Source organism: Palaemon carinicauda, chromosome 19 (assembly GCF_036898095.1).
Source record: "Palaemon carinicauda isolate YSFRI2023 chromosome 19, ASM3689809v2, whole genome shotgun sequence".
Classification (NCBI taxonomy): Eukaryota; Metazoa; Arthropoda; class Malacostraca; order Decapoda; family Palaemonidae; genus Palaemon; species Palaemon carinicauda.
In genome coordinates, this window is record NC_090743.1 from 129,149,181 (window position 1) to 129,163,189 (window position 14,009).

General features: G+C 32.7%; 1 protein-coding gene across 7 annotated transcripts in view; it reads left to right on the forward strand.

Annotated features, from left to right (window-relative positions):
• Window positions 1-14,009, forward strand: part of LOC137658862 (calpain-A-like) — a 134,240-nt gene that overhangs the window by 34,482 nt on the left and 85,749 nt on the right. For 6 of the 7 annotated variants that reach the window (XM_068393972.1, XM_068393971.1, XM_068393974.1 and 3 more), the window contains 3 exons: window positions 7,243-7,326; window positions 10,094-10,191; window positions 10,681-10,799. In XM_068393972.1, coding sequence (XP_068250073.1) covers window positions 7,243-7,326; window positions 10,094-10,191; window positions 10,681-10,799 — 301 coding nt within the window. The remainder of the gene's footprint in view (window positions 1-7,242; window positions 7,327-10,093; window positions 10,192-10,680; window positions 10,800-14,009) is intronic. The other variant, XM_068393975.1, reaches the window with a different exon arrangement.

Here is a 14,009-nt window from a genome sequence, read left to right on the forward strand (position 1 = left end):
ATGTTTTCGAGTCCTGAGACCTTTTAACAAATTTGAAATAGTCCAAATGCCTTGAAATAGTGTTATGCTAACTTGTAACGTCATACTGTACCGCACTGCTCCCCCCTGGAAAGGCCAGGACCTGTTCCCCCAAATGGACCCACAGCAACAGATTACCCCTCTAGCGGTTTTCCAGGGATCCCGGGCTTACCTGGACTCCCTGGTATGCCCGGGCTCCCTGGTTTACCCGGAGGTGCGCCAGGCCAACCAGGAGGGAGTCAGGTGAGGCCAGGGGCGTCTGTGTACCGGCCAATTGCTGCCATGGCTGTGGAAGCTGTTATAGGGTAAGCACACTCGTCTGCGCCAGTGTGTATGAGTCTTGCATGACTGTGGACTGTGGTGTATCTCTCTCGGAGTAGGAGACCCTTAGTAAGCATATTTTGTGACTGTAAATCTTGGAGGGAAATACCCATATGCTATAGACAACAAGACCCTGTTTTGGTTACTGCACCATCTGTTACAGGTAGCAAATTGTACACCCCATCACCTTGTAGTAGAGATAGTTTTAGCCTTAAGTCTTAATGTTAGATGTTACCATCTGCATTCTTTGGTGTTTGACTCCTATTGGATTTCATAGGTCTATTAGCTACTTAGATGATTTATGGGCTGAGGTAGATGCAAAGAGCTGCAGTCGTACGTAGATACTCCTTTGAATAATGCTTTTAAACTGTAGTTGATTAGATGGAAAGGTCAGTAATCATGGGGCTTTTTATAAACTTGCTGGGTAGTCCAAAATCACGAAAGTGTCGGAAAGCGTGATATCAAGCTAATCGCAATTGATCAGTATAACACATTATGAATATTAATTAGAATTGATTCTTTAGCCTTTAATGTAATTTTGAGAATCTTAACATACTGGTTGTGTTGAACTTTCGATAACAACAACATTAAAATCAATGAAGATATTTGCAGTTTGTCAACTTGTAGAGAGTAATTAGCATGATATCTTTCCAAACCATTCTTTTAATCAGTAGTTTATAACTGTGTGGATGCATAGGCATAGCTACTTAATATCCTTAGGTGTAATTTTATTTTTTTTTCTTAGAAGATTTGAGTTCTTGCATGCTACATTGTTTCATTCTCCTTTTGGTAATATGTTGACTTGTTTACTGTACAGTATTGACTTTAGTGTTTGAGATATATATCAGATGAAATACATCTACCAGATGCATTTTTTTTTTTTTTCATGCACCAACTTCAATTTTTACAGAATATTTGGTGTTTTCTTTAGTTTTTACATTTAATTGGTCACTACTTGAAACTATTGTTTTAGTTTTGAATGTTAATTTTTAGGCATGCAGACTTCACATACACATGCACACATTTGCATTGGAGTTATTCTGGGAAATGTTTGATGTTGGAATTGGAAAAGAGGGGCTTTTGTCTCGTAAAGGTCGTTATTATGGGAAATTCAAAATATTCATTTGTCATTAAAAACTTTATTATAGTTTTTTGTCTATGTTAATTAAAAAGTCTTTAAGATTTTGTCAATATAACACTACTGTATGACTACTTTTTAAATTTAAAAGATTTTTTTATACTTTTAAGTTGTAAATTTTCCTTGTTTTTAAAAATTCAGTAACTTTTTCATGGAAATTTAACATTTTATTTTCCTAGTCGCATATGGGTATTTCCTTATCCAAAGCATTTGGCAACATATTGTTTAAAATAAGACTTGAATATACTACTGTATATTCTGATTGAAATTTGTTTGGAAGATTTAAGGGGACCCCAATATGAAGTTTTTGATTTAGCTAATATGTTATAGATTTCTCAAAACCAGTTTCTAATAACATCATGAAATTTTGAGATGGCCAGTATATTTTTCAAGACAATGAGTAGCTTATCCTTTTGTCATCAAATACTTTATAACTACGTTGTATATGTATGCGGAGTAAGGTGTAGCTTTATCTAAAGTCATATTGCTCAAAGTTTGCTATGGAGCAAGTATTGTAACTTCTTTTTGGAAAGAGTACAGTATATAAAAAAAATTTTCCTGTTCCCAAGTATGTTTTTCCTCGTTGTTTGCTTTCAATTTTACCTTGTAAATAATAAGACGAAAGATATGTTATCTGTCTAAAGTGATCGTCAGAGACCTTCGGATATTTTGCTACTCAAGTCATGATCCTCTAATTCTTTGTGTTAATGTTGCAAGATAGAATGATCAACAAACAAACGGTTCTTGAAAGAAAAATGGTAATCATTATAAAAAAAGATTCTGGTGCTTAGTAGAAATTCTGAAGATTTAGACCCCTCCACTAGAAAATCCTAATACAGTACATAATTCAGTACTTTATATTCATAAAGCAACACTATCGTGTGTGCATGGTATATGATGTGTGCATTGCAGGTTTTTGGTTGTATTTTCTCCCTATTCATGTCTTTTTGCACAAATGATTCCATGGTTACTCCCTTTCAAATTTGGTAGCGCTCAAGGAATTCACGTGTTCTGTATTACATCGGTGTCTGTAAATTTCTTTGAATTTATTCAGTTGATTTATTTAAATTTCTTGGGCATATTTTGTGTCGTTGAAGATTACCCTGTGGTATGGCAGTAAAGTTTCTGTAATCTGATAGATTTCTAATTTTTGAGCTTAATGCAATGCTGTAGTTGCCTTCCACTTCTTAAATGCTCTGGGATTATTGCCAATATTGGAAAGTTGATGAAAAAGAATAAGCGAGTAGAGTAGTAAAAAAAATGCTGTACTGAAATGGAGGGAATAAGAAAATCTCGCCATGTTTTGAACACAGGAGTTCTGAGCGTTTAATTGCTATCTTGATTTCAACCAAGGAAGAGTAGTAACTGTACTAGCGTTGTAAAGGAGAGCTATCTCAAGCTGGTTCATTGTTGCTATTGACCATTTGGGTTTATAAAGTTAAGCTTCTTGAGTAGTTCTCTATAGAAGATGCCTTACTGAATCATGTATTTAATGTTCTATGGATTGTAACCCTGGTGTTTTTAATTTTCCTTTATGAAACAATACTGATATTCAAGTGGTTGCAACAGAAATACTCATCTTTAGCAACTTTCTAAATTTCCGCAGCAGTTCCTTGTAACGTAAACTGCTCTGCATTTGATTTTTAATTCATTGTTGGATAATGCATGTAGAATGTAACTGTTTCTGAGGTGTTGGTTCTTGGGAAATGTATTTTAGGTACAGTACGCAATTGTTGAGAAATCTTTAGCAGGTCCAGGAATTAAATTAGTTCTCTACTCTTTTACACTACTGTGAATGTTCACAAGTAGCAATGCATTATATGAGCTTAAATTAACCTAATGCACAAATATATAATCATATATTTATCTTATATCTCTAATAGCCATGTACTGATCTATTTCTGTATGCTTCTAAAAAAATAAAGCATAAGAACTGACAGGGTCATTACTAGCCTGTCGACATATGTGGGGATAATTTTTGGGAGTTGACTGATGCTCTTCACATGCAAACAAACAAAAAACTGAAAATGCTGCCAAAGTTGAGTAGGATTATTAGACTTTAAAAGAATTTATTCTTGAAGTGTTGAAAATTAGAACTTGAGAAACCCTCATAGACTTTAACTGCTATAAGATTATAGGTCAGTAATGATCTTATTCTGCATAACCCTTTCATTGCAACTTTTCTTTTATAATCCTCCCTGATATCCTTTTTGTTTGAAAAATATTTGTTATGCCTTTGTGGCGCTCGATAAACAATCGGGACGTTCATGTTCTTAAACGTACTTGTGCTCCATCGTTTACCTTTTGTCTGATACCCGTGAAAGTTTAGAAATTTTTATCAGTTGGGTAGATGCATTTAAATAATTGATAATAATAGCTAACATACACTGAGGGACATATCCAAAATACCATAATATATTATCCCAGATGCATGTAAAGAAAATGTGTGCATGTTTGATAGCAAATGTATACTAAGAAAAATGAGAACTGATGTTTGGGTGAAGAGCAGATGACATTATGGGATTCTGCAACATGTATGATCCCATGGTGGCCTTCTGAGAAAGAAGATCATCAGCCTATACTGATAAGTATTAAACAGTTCATAGTTCAAAGGTATGAGAAGAGTTGCTGCTGATCTTCTCTAGGAAACACTTCAACAGGATTTTAGGAAAGTTCATTAATCCTTAACAAAACAAAGATGAGCATCAATCATTGTATTAAGTATCGTTTTGAGATACAAATACAATTTAAGGGATGTTTTGTCATGGAACATTAGGCTGTTCATAAATTTGAAAGAAGAGTGAACTAGTGATAAATTTGACACCCATAACAAAACTTTGTTTCCGTAGCAAGATGTAGTTGCATGTAGGTTGCACCAAATAAACATTAAATACTCTACTGCACTTGACTGATGTTTTATTTTATATAGTGTGTAAAGAGCCCCTCTTGTAGTGAATGTTATGTAGTTTCATAGTAATAATTATATGGCTAAATGAGTACAGTATATAGTATTGTAGTTTAAATGAAAGTTGGGACAGATAATTATTGGTACTGTAGATGTCTCTTCTTTTTCACCTTCAATTTATCAGCATGAAATTCTGTAGCTGAAAGTAACTTCTTGAGGTTATATATGCAGATGGTATCACAACCTAAGGGATCGATTTAAAATTGCCTGAATTTTTAGAAGTACTTTGTTTTTTCTTTTGAAATTTTCTATCCAAGATTTACTCGCAAAGTGTGTGACACTTTCACAAAGCAAAATAAGTAATACACTTTTACGATATAGTGTTTTTGCACATCGTGAAGGACACTTAAACATTTGCGCACACAGTTTTTCTCTTTATTTTTTTCGTAAATTTGGGGTGCAAGTTTTTGAACTAATTCACATGGAAAGCATAATTTAGATCAATTTTCTTCATTCTTATTTAATAATTCAATTTATTTGATTGTTCTGAAGCCATTTGATTGTGGTATTTGACATTTTTAAATCTTCAAGATTCAATATTATTATCATTATTATTATTATTATTGTTATTATACAACTACACCTAATACCTACCACTATTGAAATTTTGCCTCGAGTAGAATTTCCGTAAGCCCTTTCCAAGAAGCATAAAATTAAATGGAATACAATATTTCTGAATTTAAAATAAGTCTGAAATTGGAAGAATAGAGTCTGGAATAGAGTCTGTGTGAATGCCTTTTGGAAACAACATTGAAGAAATTGGAGATAGCAGAGTGAGGGAATTGATACCTTTTTACTCTTGGTGAAGATTGTTTTTGGCACGTCATATCAAGTTGGTTCCTATTATGTGAAGTTACAGGATGAAAGTTATGGGATTTTCAACAGTTTGAGGATTAGGAATGCTGATGAAAATGGTAATTTTACACTTTATCATTTATAGGTAGATTTTGTATATGACTTGGAAATCTGGACGGAAGCGTAACTATTAAAAGAGCCGTAAGAAATACTACATGACTGCATTCTGAGTGTATTAAGGACATCGTGAGTCATCTCATAGAGAGAAGCAAGGCAAAGGCAACTTGATAATTATGGAGGCAAAGAGAATAAATAAAGCCTTGGTAAATGCCTTTTTTGGTGCTTTGCATTAAGAATTAAAAGCTGTACATGGGTCATTTATATGAGTTGTTCAATGAACCCATTATCAGTTACACAAGAAATTGTGGTGATAAAATATCCTCCCTTAGTCATTAAAAAGGCCTTGATCTCTTATAATAACTACGTACTAGAATTTGAAAAGTACAGTACCTACAGTAAATATTCTTGCACATGGTTTAATGAATGCCTAATGGACTATGATTTCAATGTCATTAAAACAGTAAAAGTCACTTGATGGCATTATTGATGATAATGGAAAGTGGATCACTCGTGAAAGTATTAATTATATTAAATGAGGCTTTCATAATACTATGGATCTCCAGAACAGAAAGTTCTATTTTTTATTGCTTCCATGTCTTATAAAAAATATTCTTCTAATCACATAAAAAGGGATACTTCGATAAACATACACTCCAAAACTTTTTGATAATCGTTCATAAATTGCTGAGATGTAATGTTAAACACATTTTGTGAAACTGCTCAATTTACCTTACACTGAGAACTACAAAGACTTTATCCTGTTGCCAGAAAATAAATTTTGAGTGGTAATGGAATTAAAGTTTGAAGGTTACATGTAAAAAAAAAAGTATTGATGGATGATAGCTATTGAACCTTGAAAAAGCTTATACTCTTTAACTTTTGTATGTGAATCTATTATTAACATGAAAATAGACACTTTACTGAGGTTTTTATGTAGGAACAAAATATATTTAAGAGAAAAGTTTCAGATATAAAAAGATATTTCATAAAAGAACAAATAATTCATTTTACACACCATATAATGGAAGCAAAAGTAAACAGGTGGAAGGCTTTATAGTTTTTGTAAATACTGTATCTTCAAAAAGTCAGTTTTACATCGAAACCTTGTCCAGCAAGTACTGTTCCACCTTCAGAGCTTAGATGTCTTAATGAATATCTCTCTAGTCAGATCTCCTTTGAAATAGATTGTCCGAATATCTATGTGTAGCTCTTAAAGAGAGTTCCTATCTACTTTATAATGTTTCAAAAGCCATGCTGTCATTGAGTCACGTACCTCTACAGGTCAGCTTTACTTGTAGCCTTTACGATAAACCTTTGATTCTTTGGAACAGTTGCAAGTACCCAATGAAAACAATTGGGAAAGAAACCCCTTTCTCTATGCATTAAAAACTTCTTGATTGAAGGCATTGTAAATAGTTTTAGTTTTTACTTAATTTCCAATTTGTTTCTAGAATGTTAGTCTGCTATAAGCAATTCCCTTTGTTTATTCTTCCTCATTTTCTCTAATTTCGTATCACTTATGTCACTACGGCACTTTTCATTGTAGCGTTGTATTGTGCAAGGCAAAGAAACTATTATTGTTTTTATCTTGTAATAAGCAGGAATTACTGTGAAACTTCCGCATGCTTCTTTATAAATTAATGTGTACAAATTACATTTATTTTACATCTACTCTTATTTTTTTCACTATATATTCACTTATTCTTCACTGTTGATCTGCTTAGTCTTAAGTGTTTATTCTATTCTGTTCTGAAGTAATGTGTTCTATATTTTGCCTTCTGAGATAGTTTATGAAATAGAATTATAGGTTCCTCAGAGGAACTTTTTTAAAACCCTTTTCTTCTACTTCTGTTGTATCTCCTCTTAACCGGATTCCTCACTGCAGCAACAAGTTGGGAGCGGGAGTGGCCGGTGATGTTGTCAAGGAAACATCAACTGATGTTTTGGCGGAAGTAATGGAGGGTGCGATGTGAGTCACGGTTTTTGACGTTAGCAGAGTTGATGTTCACCAAGTTTAGAATAACTGCATGACTCTGGGAATGATCCAACACCTTCGATAGAAGTTTAATGAGTAGTCGTTTATTGTCAAGTCATTTAGAAATGTGGAATTCAGCTGTAGCTAACACTTTATATTCAAAGCTATTGAAACAGTTCGAAATTCTCGTATGATATACTGTATTTCACATCTTAAAAAGAGTTAATTTTCAAGTGTCAAGAAATTGTACGTCGCTTTTCAAACACTTTTCGTTTGATAGCAGCTCTCTCTTTAATTGTATATCACTTCTCCAACACTTTTAGTTTGATAGCTCCATTTGAAATTGTTGGATCATTTTCAGAGGGAAATATCCCTTGCGAATACCAAGTGCTGGTCACACTTTGGAGTAAGTAAGACATTGAAATGTTTTTCATGTACCAACGATAACAGAATATACATTTGACCAATTTCTGTTTCTACTTAAAAGTAAGATTTATAAGTGCATTTAATTGGCATCAAATCCTATTGCATTAAATGATTATATAGGATGTGTTTTATTGACAGGCAAGCACATTACACTTTTGTTAAAGAGTTTTATTATTTGTTGCCAGTTGCATGCACTTTAGACAAGTGTGTACTTTACAAGAACATCAGTTGAGGATAATCATTAACACCTCTAGTATGTATTTCTCTTAATTTTTTTGTTGCAAGTACATGTACAGTATTTTATGCATCTATTTTCTATTAGTTTATTCTATTTTTTGAAAGAAGTTGATCTTGAGATACGGTGCCATTCATATGTCAACTTCATTTTTAAGATGTACAAGTTTTAATTCTGATTTTTTTCAGTATTGGTAATTTTAGTAATTACAAATTTGATTCGTTGAATGAATTTATATTTGAACTGTAGTGTTGTGGTTACTTTGAGTTTGCAAATGTCTCGTTTTTTGTGCATGAACATATTTATATTTCCTTTAACTTTTTATTTGTTTCTTTGAAGAGGTGAAGAAAATAAGATCAGTTTGGTCTCATTACCCTCGGGTTTTACTGTTATAGAATTGATACTTTTTATTCCTTAAATTTTTTGTTTGTTTCTTTGAAGAGGTGAAGAACATGAGGTAGGTATGGTCTTATTACCCTCAGATTTTGCTGTTATTAAATTGAAAATCTTTATTTTATATGTACTGTAGTTCCATGTTATGTAATTCGATATTTTCTAACTCATTGTTAAAATATTTCTTTATTACCAGGTATGAAGACATTCCATAATTTTAATGTATTAGATTTATAACAACAATGTTTGGAAGTTCTTCAATGGTGATTGCAGCTTCTTCGTAGTTTTATTTCTCCTTTTTTAATATCTTCTTCCAAGTCACCTCGACTAGGTAGCACGTGATGTATCCCAGAACGTTTAAAGTTTGTTTTTCTTTCAGGAAAAAATTGTCCTCTAAATTTACTTGGTGACTTACGGTAGTCCTACTTCCGAAGATTGATGACTTACTTTTATTGATATTGTATGTACTGAGATTAAGTGTGCCTAGAGGCAACTAGGTGTTATGTTCATTACTGTAGTTGTTGGTAATTATAGGAAACCATGTATTTCATTTCATTGGGGGTAATCTTTCAATATTTTGTATCTTTAAATGAGAGTATTTCTGTTAAGTGTTTTCCTTGAACATCACCATCAATAATGCATTTTCTTAATGTAGATATTTGAAGACTTTACTTTGAAATTTTGTTGATAGGACATGTTGATTTCAAAACATATCGAGAACTATTTGTTAACTATTTTTTATTATATTTTTTATGTTGATAGCTATTTCACTGAAGTAAATTGTTATATACTTTACAGTAAAGAAGGTTCCAACTTACGAACTTAATTAATTCCAAGAAGCTGTTTTTAAGTCTAATTTTGTTTGCTTTAGGCCTTAGGTAGGCCTATTCGAAATCACATGCCTATGACTTCCAGGGACAAAAGTCAACGCATAGCCAGGTTTCATATGATATAGATATCAGGTTAATACAAATGTTGTTTTGATTACTGTTTCAAATGATATAATATTTTTTTATTACAGTATTTCTTTTACTTATATTTGTTATTTTCAGTTGGTTTTGTATAAGTCGAATGTTTGTAAGTTTGGGACATTCTGTATCTGACTAATGGACGTGACTTGCGACGCTAATGTGACATTTGACTGATGACTTCAGCTGTGACCGTCATTCCTGTACGTACTTTGTTCACGACTGTAATCATTACCTCATATCATTGCTGTATCATTACATTTGTAATCGTCTGTATTATTTGTCAAGTAATGGATCATAAACATTACATTTTACGAATCCGTCTATTGTTTCAAATGTGATTTCATAACCCTGAGGTATTTTCTTTCAAGGGAAAATTGGAGAATTCAGAACTGAACAGATGAGCGTATTTAAGTGTGCATATTTTTTTAATAATCATTTCCTGTTATTCATTGCTATAATATTTATTATGATTTTAAAATTATTCATTAATTGTTTCAAATTAAAAGCAGAGTTCATTATGATAAGTAAAGAGGCCTTAGCATCATTTTAAAAATGTTCTTGTATCAAAAACAATTGTTTTGTTTTATCAGAATTTTTATTTGTTATAAGTTTGTCCATTTTGTCTTTATTTATTAATTATGTTAATAAGACTACAAATTCATACTTTTCTCAAATAATGCCACATTTATTTATTCTTGATGATTCAACACTGATTCCCAACCTTTATCCACTTTAGGGGTCACCAGTTCTCCACTAAGGAAGATGGAGAGGTCGTCGAGAACCTGTCCCGAAGCCAAGTCGATCCTACAAAACACCGCATTCTCCCGGATGCAGGTTAGAGACTCGCAGCCTGGTTTGTGGGAGTTTGAGTATTTTAGTGTGTGGTATTTCCAAGTTTGACAAATAAATATGAGATATTATTTCAGACTGTAGGAAGGTGAGAAGTTCGAATATTTAAGCTTGGCATAGATTTGATGATGAAGGAGTGTGTGTGCGTGTGTGTGTGTGTCAGTTGAATGAGAGGATTTGTAGTTCAAGAGAGTATTGATCATGCGAGAGAGAGAGAGAGAGAGAGAGAGAGAGAGAGAGAGAGAGAGAGAGAGAGAGAGAGAGAGAGAGAGAGAGAGAGAGAGAGGAAATCAGTCAGTCGAGAAATCATTGATAGAAAGAGACTTTAAAACAGAGACACTCGATCAGTCAATCAAGATAGAAAATCAATCAACCCAATGTTTTGAGGCAAAGGATTAAAATTAACAGTGCTATTAGTAGAGCAGTTTCAGTGCTGTTTCATAAATAACAAAAACCGTCTAACCCTTTTTCCAGGCTCTCTGATTAACTCCTTCATGACGAAGGGCGCCTACCACCTTCGGAATCGCCTCTTCGGGAAGGGAGGGGAGGGAGTTCAGCGTCAGCGGATCAGCCCGGCCCACTCGGTGTTCAAGGTGAGTACCCAAGGATAGATGTTTCTTTTATCACATTTTATGCCTTATTTGTTGTAGGGAAAGAATTTTTATATAGATTGTATTGTAAAGGTAGATTTGATATCCATAGATTTTGTCAAATTCTTTTGAATGCTGTCGTACTTTACTGTACAACATTCAAGAAAAGCAGGAAGTACTCCAGCTTTTAGCAAATGGAGAATTTGGGACCTGAAATTTTATTAGTGTATACCCTTCTGCTAACGGAATGAATAAACCTTGTATGCAGGCAATTTCCCTTCTGTGTAGTACAGGTATATTGTCACTAGGGTCATATGAGTCTTGCATTGATTTGAAGAAAAATATTTGAAAAGGCCGCTGAGCCCACTACAGGATTCGATGCTATAAACCTCCCATGGACAAAAGGAAAACAAAAAAAGTTATAATCCACTATATTTAGAGATCTTGGTTATTGAGGGAAAGTAATAGGTTCAGAAACCGCTTTGATCAGTAGGCCTCTCAGGTGAAGATCAGAGGAGCAGAGTAGAATCCTTGTAAAATATGAGTAACCCCGTGTTACCCCATTACTGGGCCATATTGCCAATATTCATAAATCTAATCCTCTTGAGATTATGTGCGAGTAGTATATATTTTTTTATTGTGAAGTTTTTAGTTTATTTCTAGGTACTTCATGTCTTATACTGTGGTTCAAAAGTTTGTTGACTTTCACCTTTTTTTATATGTACACCTGTACTGTAATACTGTATTGTACTATTCATGTTATGGTTACTGTAAAATGATAAATTTGTTCTGACAGATGGTAGTTATTTTTTCGAATGCGATAATACCCCACCTTATGTCATGAATTAGTTCCAAGAGAAGAGACGTACTTATATTACCGACATAGGTCGAATTTAGTATAGGCCAGGTAAAATAATAGATAATGATAATTATAATGATTGATAGATATTACGGTTGATTTAAAAAAATATTGTACAGCATTATAATAACCAAACTACACTAGAGGCACCTCTGTATGAAATATGCATCAGTTGATCACGCTTTTTGACACTTAGAATTATCATAGAATATGACAGTCGGGGATAAAATGACATGATGTACTTGACATCAAGAACTTTGATATGCTTAAATGACCTGTTGGTTATGTATTTGTGTTATGCTTGTTTATGTTGAGAGGAAAAGAAATCTGAAATGGACAAAGGTGGAGAATTGGTGAGACTAAATTGATGACTAATCATCTGACTTGAAGGAAGAGAATGAGACAATGTCTTGTAAAAGGGAAGAGTAGTGTGAGAGGGGAAGATAGGTTAGTGGGGCCCCTGGTGGGAGAGAGGGACTGAAAGCCAGATGCTTAGAAAAATAAGGTTAAACAAGTTTGTACTGATTGGAGGAGAGGTTTTTTAGGGATGTGAGTGGAATTGGGTGAAGAGATGGGATAGATTAAAAGTCTGGTTAAGGAAGAAAATACATTACACTAGGAATAACATGTGGAGCAGACTTGACTTGTTACAGATTAAGAATGCACAAGATGAAAATATAACTATTAGTCTATTGTTTTTTTTTTTTTTTTTTTTTTTTTTTTTTTTTTTTTTTTTTTTTTTTTTTTTTTGTCTCAAGAAGTCTTAGAGTGAAGACATTTTTATTGATGTTACACAATAGAAATACTGTAATGCTGAAAAGACTTGAATTAGTGCCATATATGTCTAAACAATTGTTTTGGTGGTGGGTGTGTGAATCAACTGTCTTTGTTAACAGGTGGGAGTGGGGTACCTGGGTCGGTTGAGGTCATAGGCATGCCACCCATTCCATGTTTTTGTTTGCACTTGAAACTGGTAATAGAGTTGCCCTTGAGTGCAGACTCTGGTTTTTGTATCTAATAATTGTCGGTGACAAACATGAACAGAAGCCGATATATACTTTGCTTACATATGTATGTAAATGCATTATGTAGCTACTTGCATGAATGTGCATTATTACGTAAATGTAAAATATTGAATAATGTAAAAGAAAAAAAAAAAAAAACATGGTAAACCAGGTAAAATTGGGAAAGAGCAAAATTTTAGATTCTTCATAAAAAAAGTTGTTTAAAGATACTTCAAAGTTCATATATAAAGTATATGCAGGGATGTTCTTATTTATTAAGACATGACTTTCAAAAGATTTCTTATTTTTCTTAATTAGATACTAGATATAATTTCTGTCGCAGTAACTTTGAAATTCATATCCTTAAAATTTCATGAGTCATACAGGAGATAAAATCGGACTTACATTGTACAACATTCGTGAGTTATATCTTCCATTACAAATTCTACTGGACTTATCATAGTTAAGCCTTATGGAACCTTATTGAATTTGTAAATACAAAATGATAAGAGGCCAGGATAGATTTTATAACAAGGAAATGCTTTATCAACCTGATAACGTATATACTCGCGCTAGTGTGACTTCGTGCTTGTAAGAGCAGTGCCTCGTAAGGCGTACACGGGTGTTATTCAAGACTCGCTGGGCTGGTGCTCGTTGAACGATTATCTCATAGCTACATATTTTTGTTTGGGTTTTATTAATAAGTGAATAGATATTTTTATACTTTGACAATTATGCTGTGAACTAAAGAAAAATAACATGTTTTCGATTTACGCTAATTGTTCGATTAAAATATAACATCTCTATTTTAGTTGTAGTGCCGTATTGTAATGGTTAAAAGTGCTGACATTGCTAATTTTGGTGGATTTTTCTAACAAATAGAGTTAAGGATTTTTTAATATTTTAATTGAAAGATTTAAACAAAGGTTTAATCTTAGATTAGTTTGTCTAAGCATTTGGAAAGATTATATTTAACTCTAGGTAAATGAGGAATATATATATATATATATATATATATATATATATATATATATATATATATATATATATATAATCTAGATATATACATATATATATAATATATATATATAATATATATATATATATATATATATATATATTATTATTATTATTATTACTATCCAAGCTACAACCCTAATTGGAAAAGCAAGACGCTATAAGCCCAGGGGCTCCAATAGGGAAAAATAGCCCAGTGAGGAAAGGAAATAAGGAAATAAATAACTGAAGAGAACAAATTAACAATAAATCATTCTAAAAAAAGTAATGTCAAAAGAGATATATCATATATAAACTATTAACAACGTCAACAACAAAAATGTCATATATAAA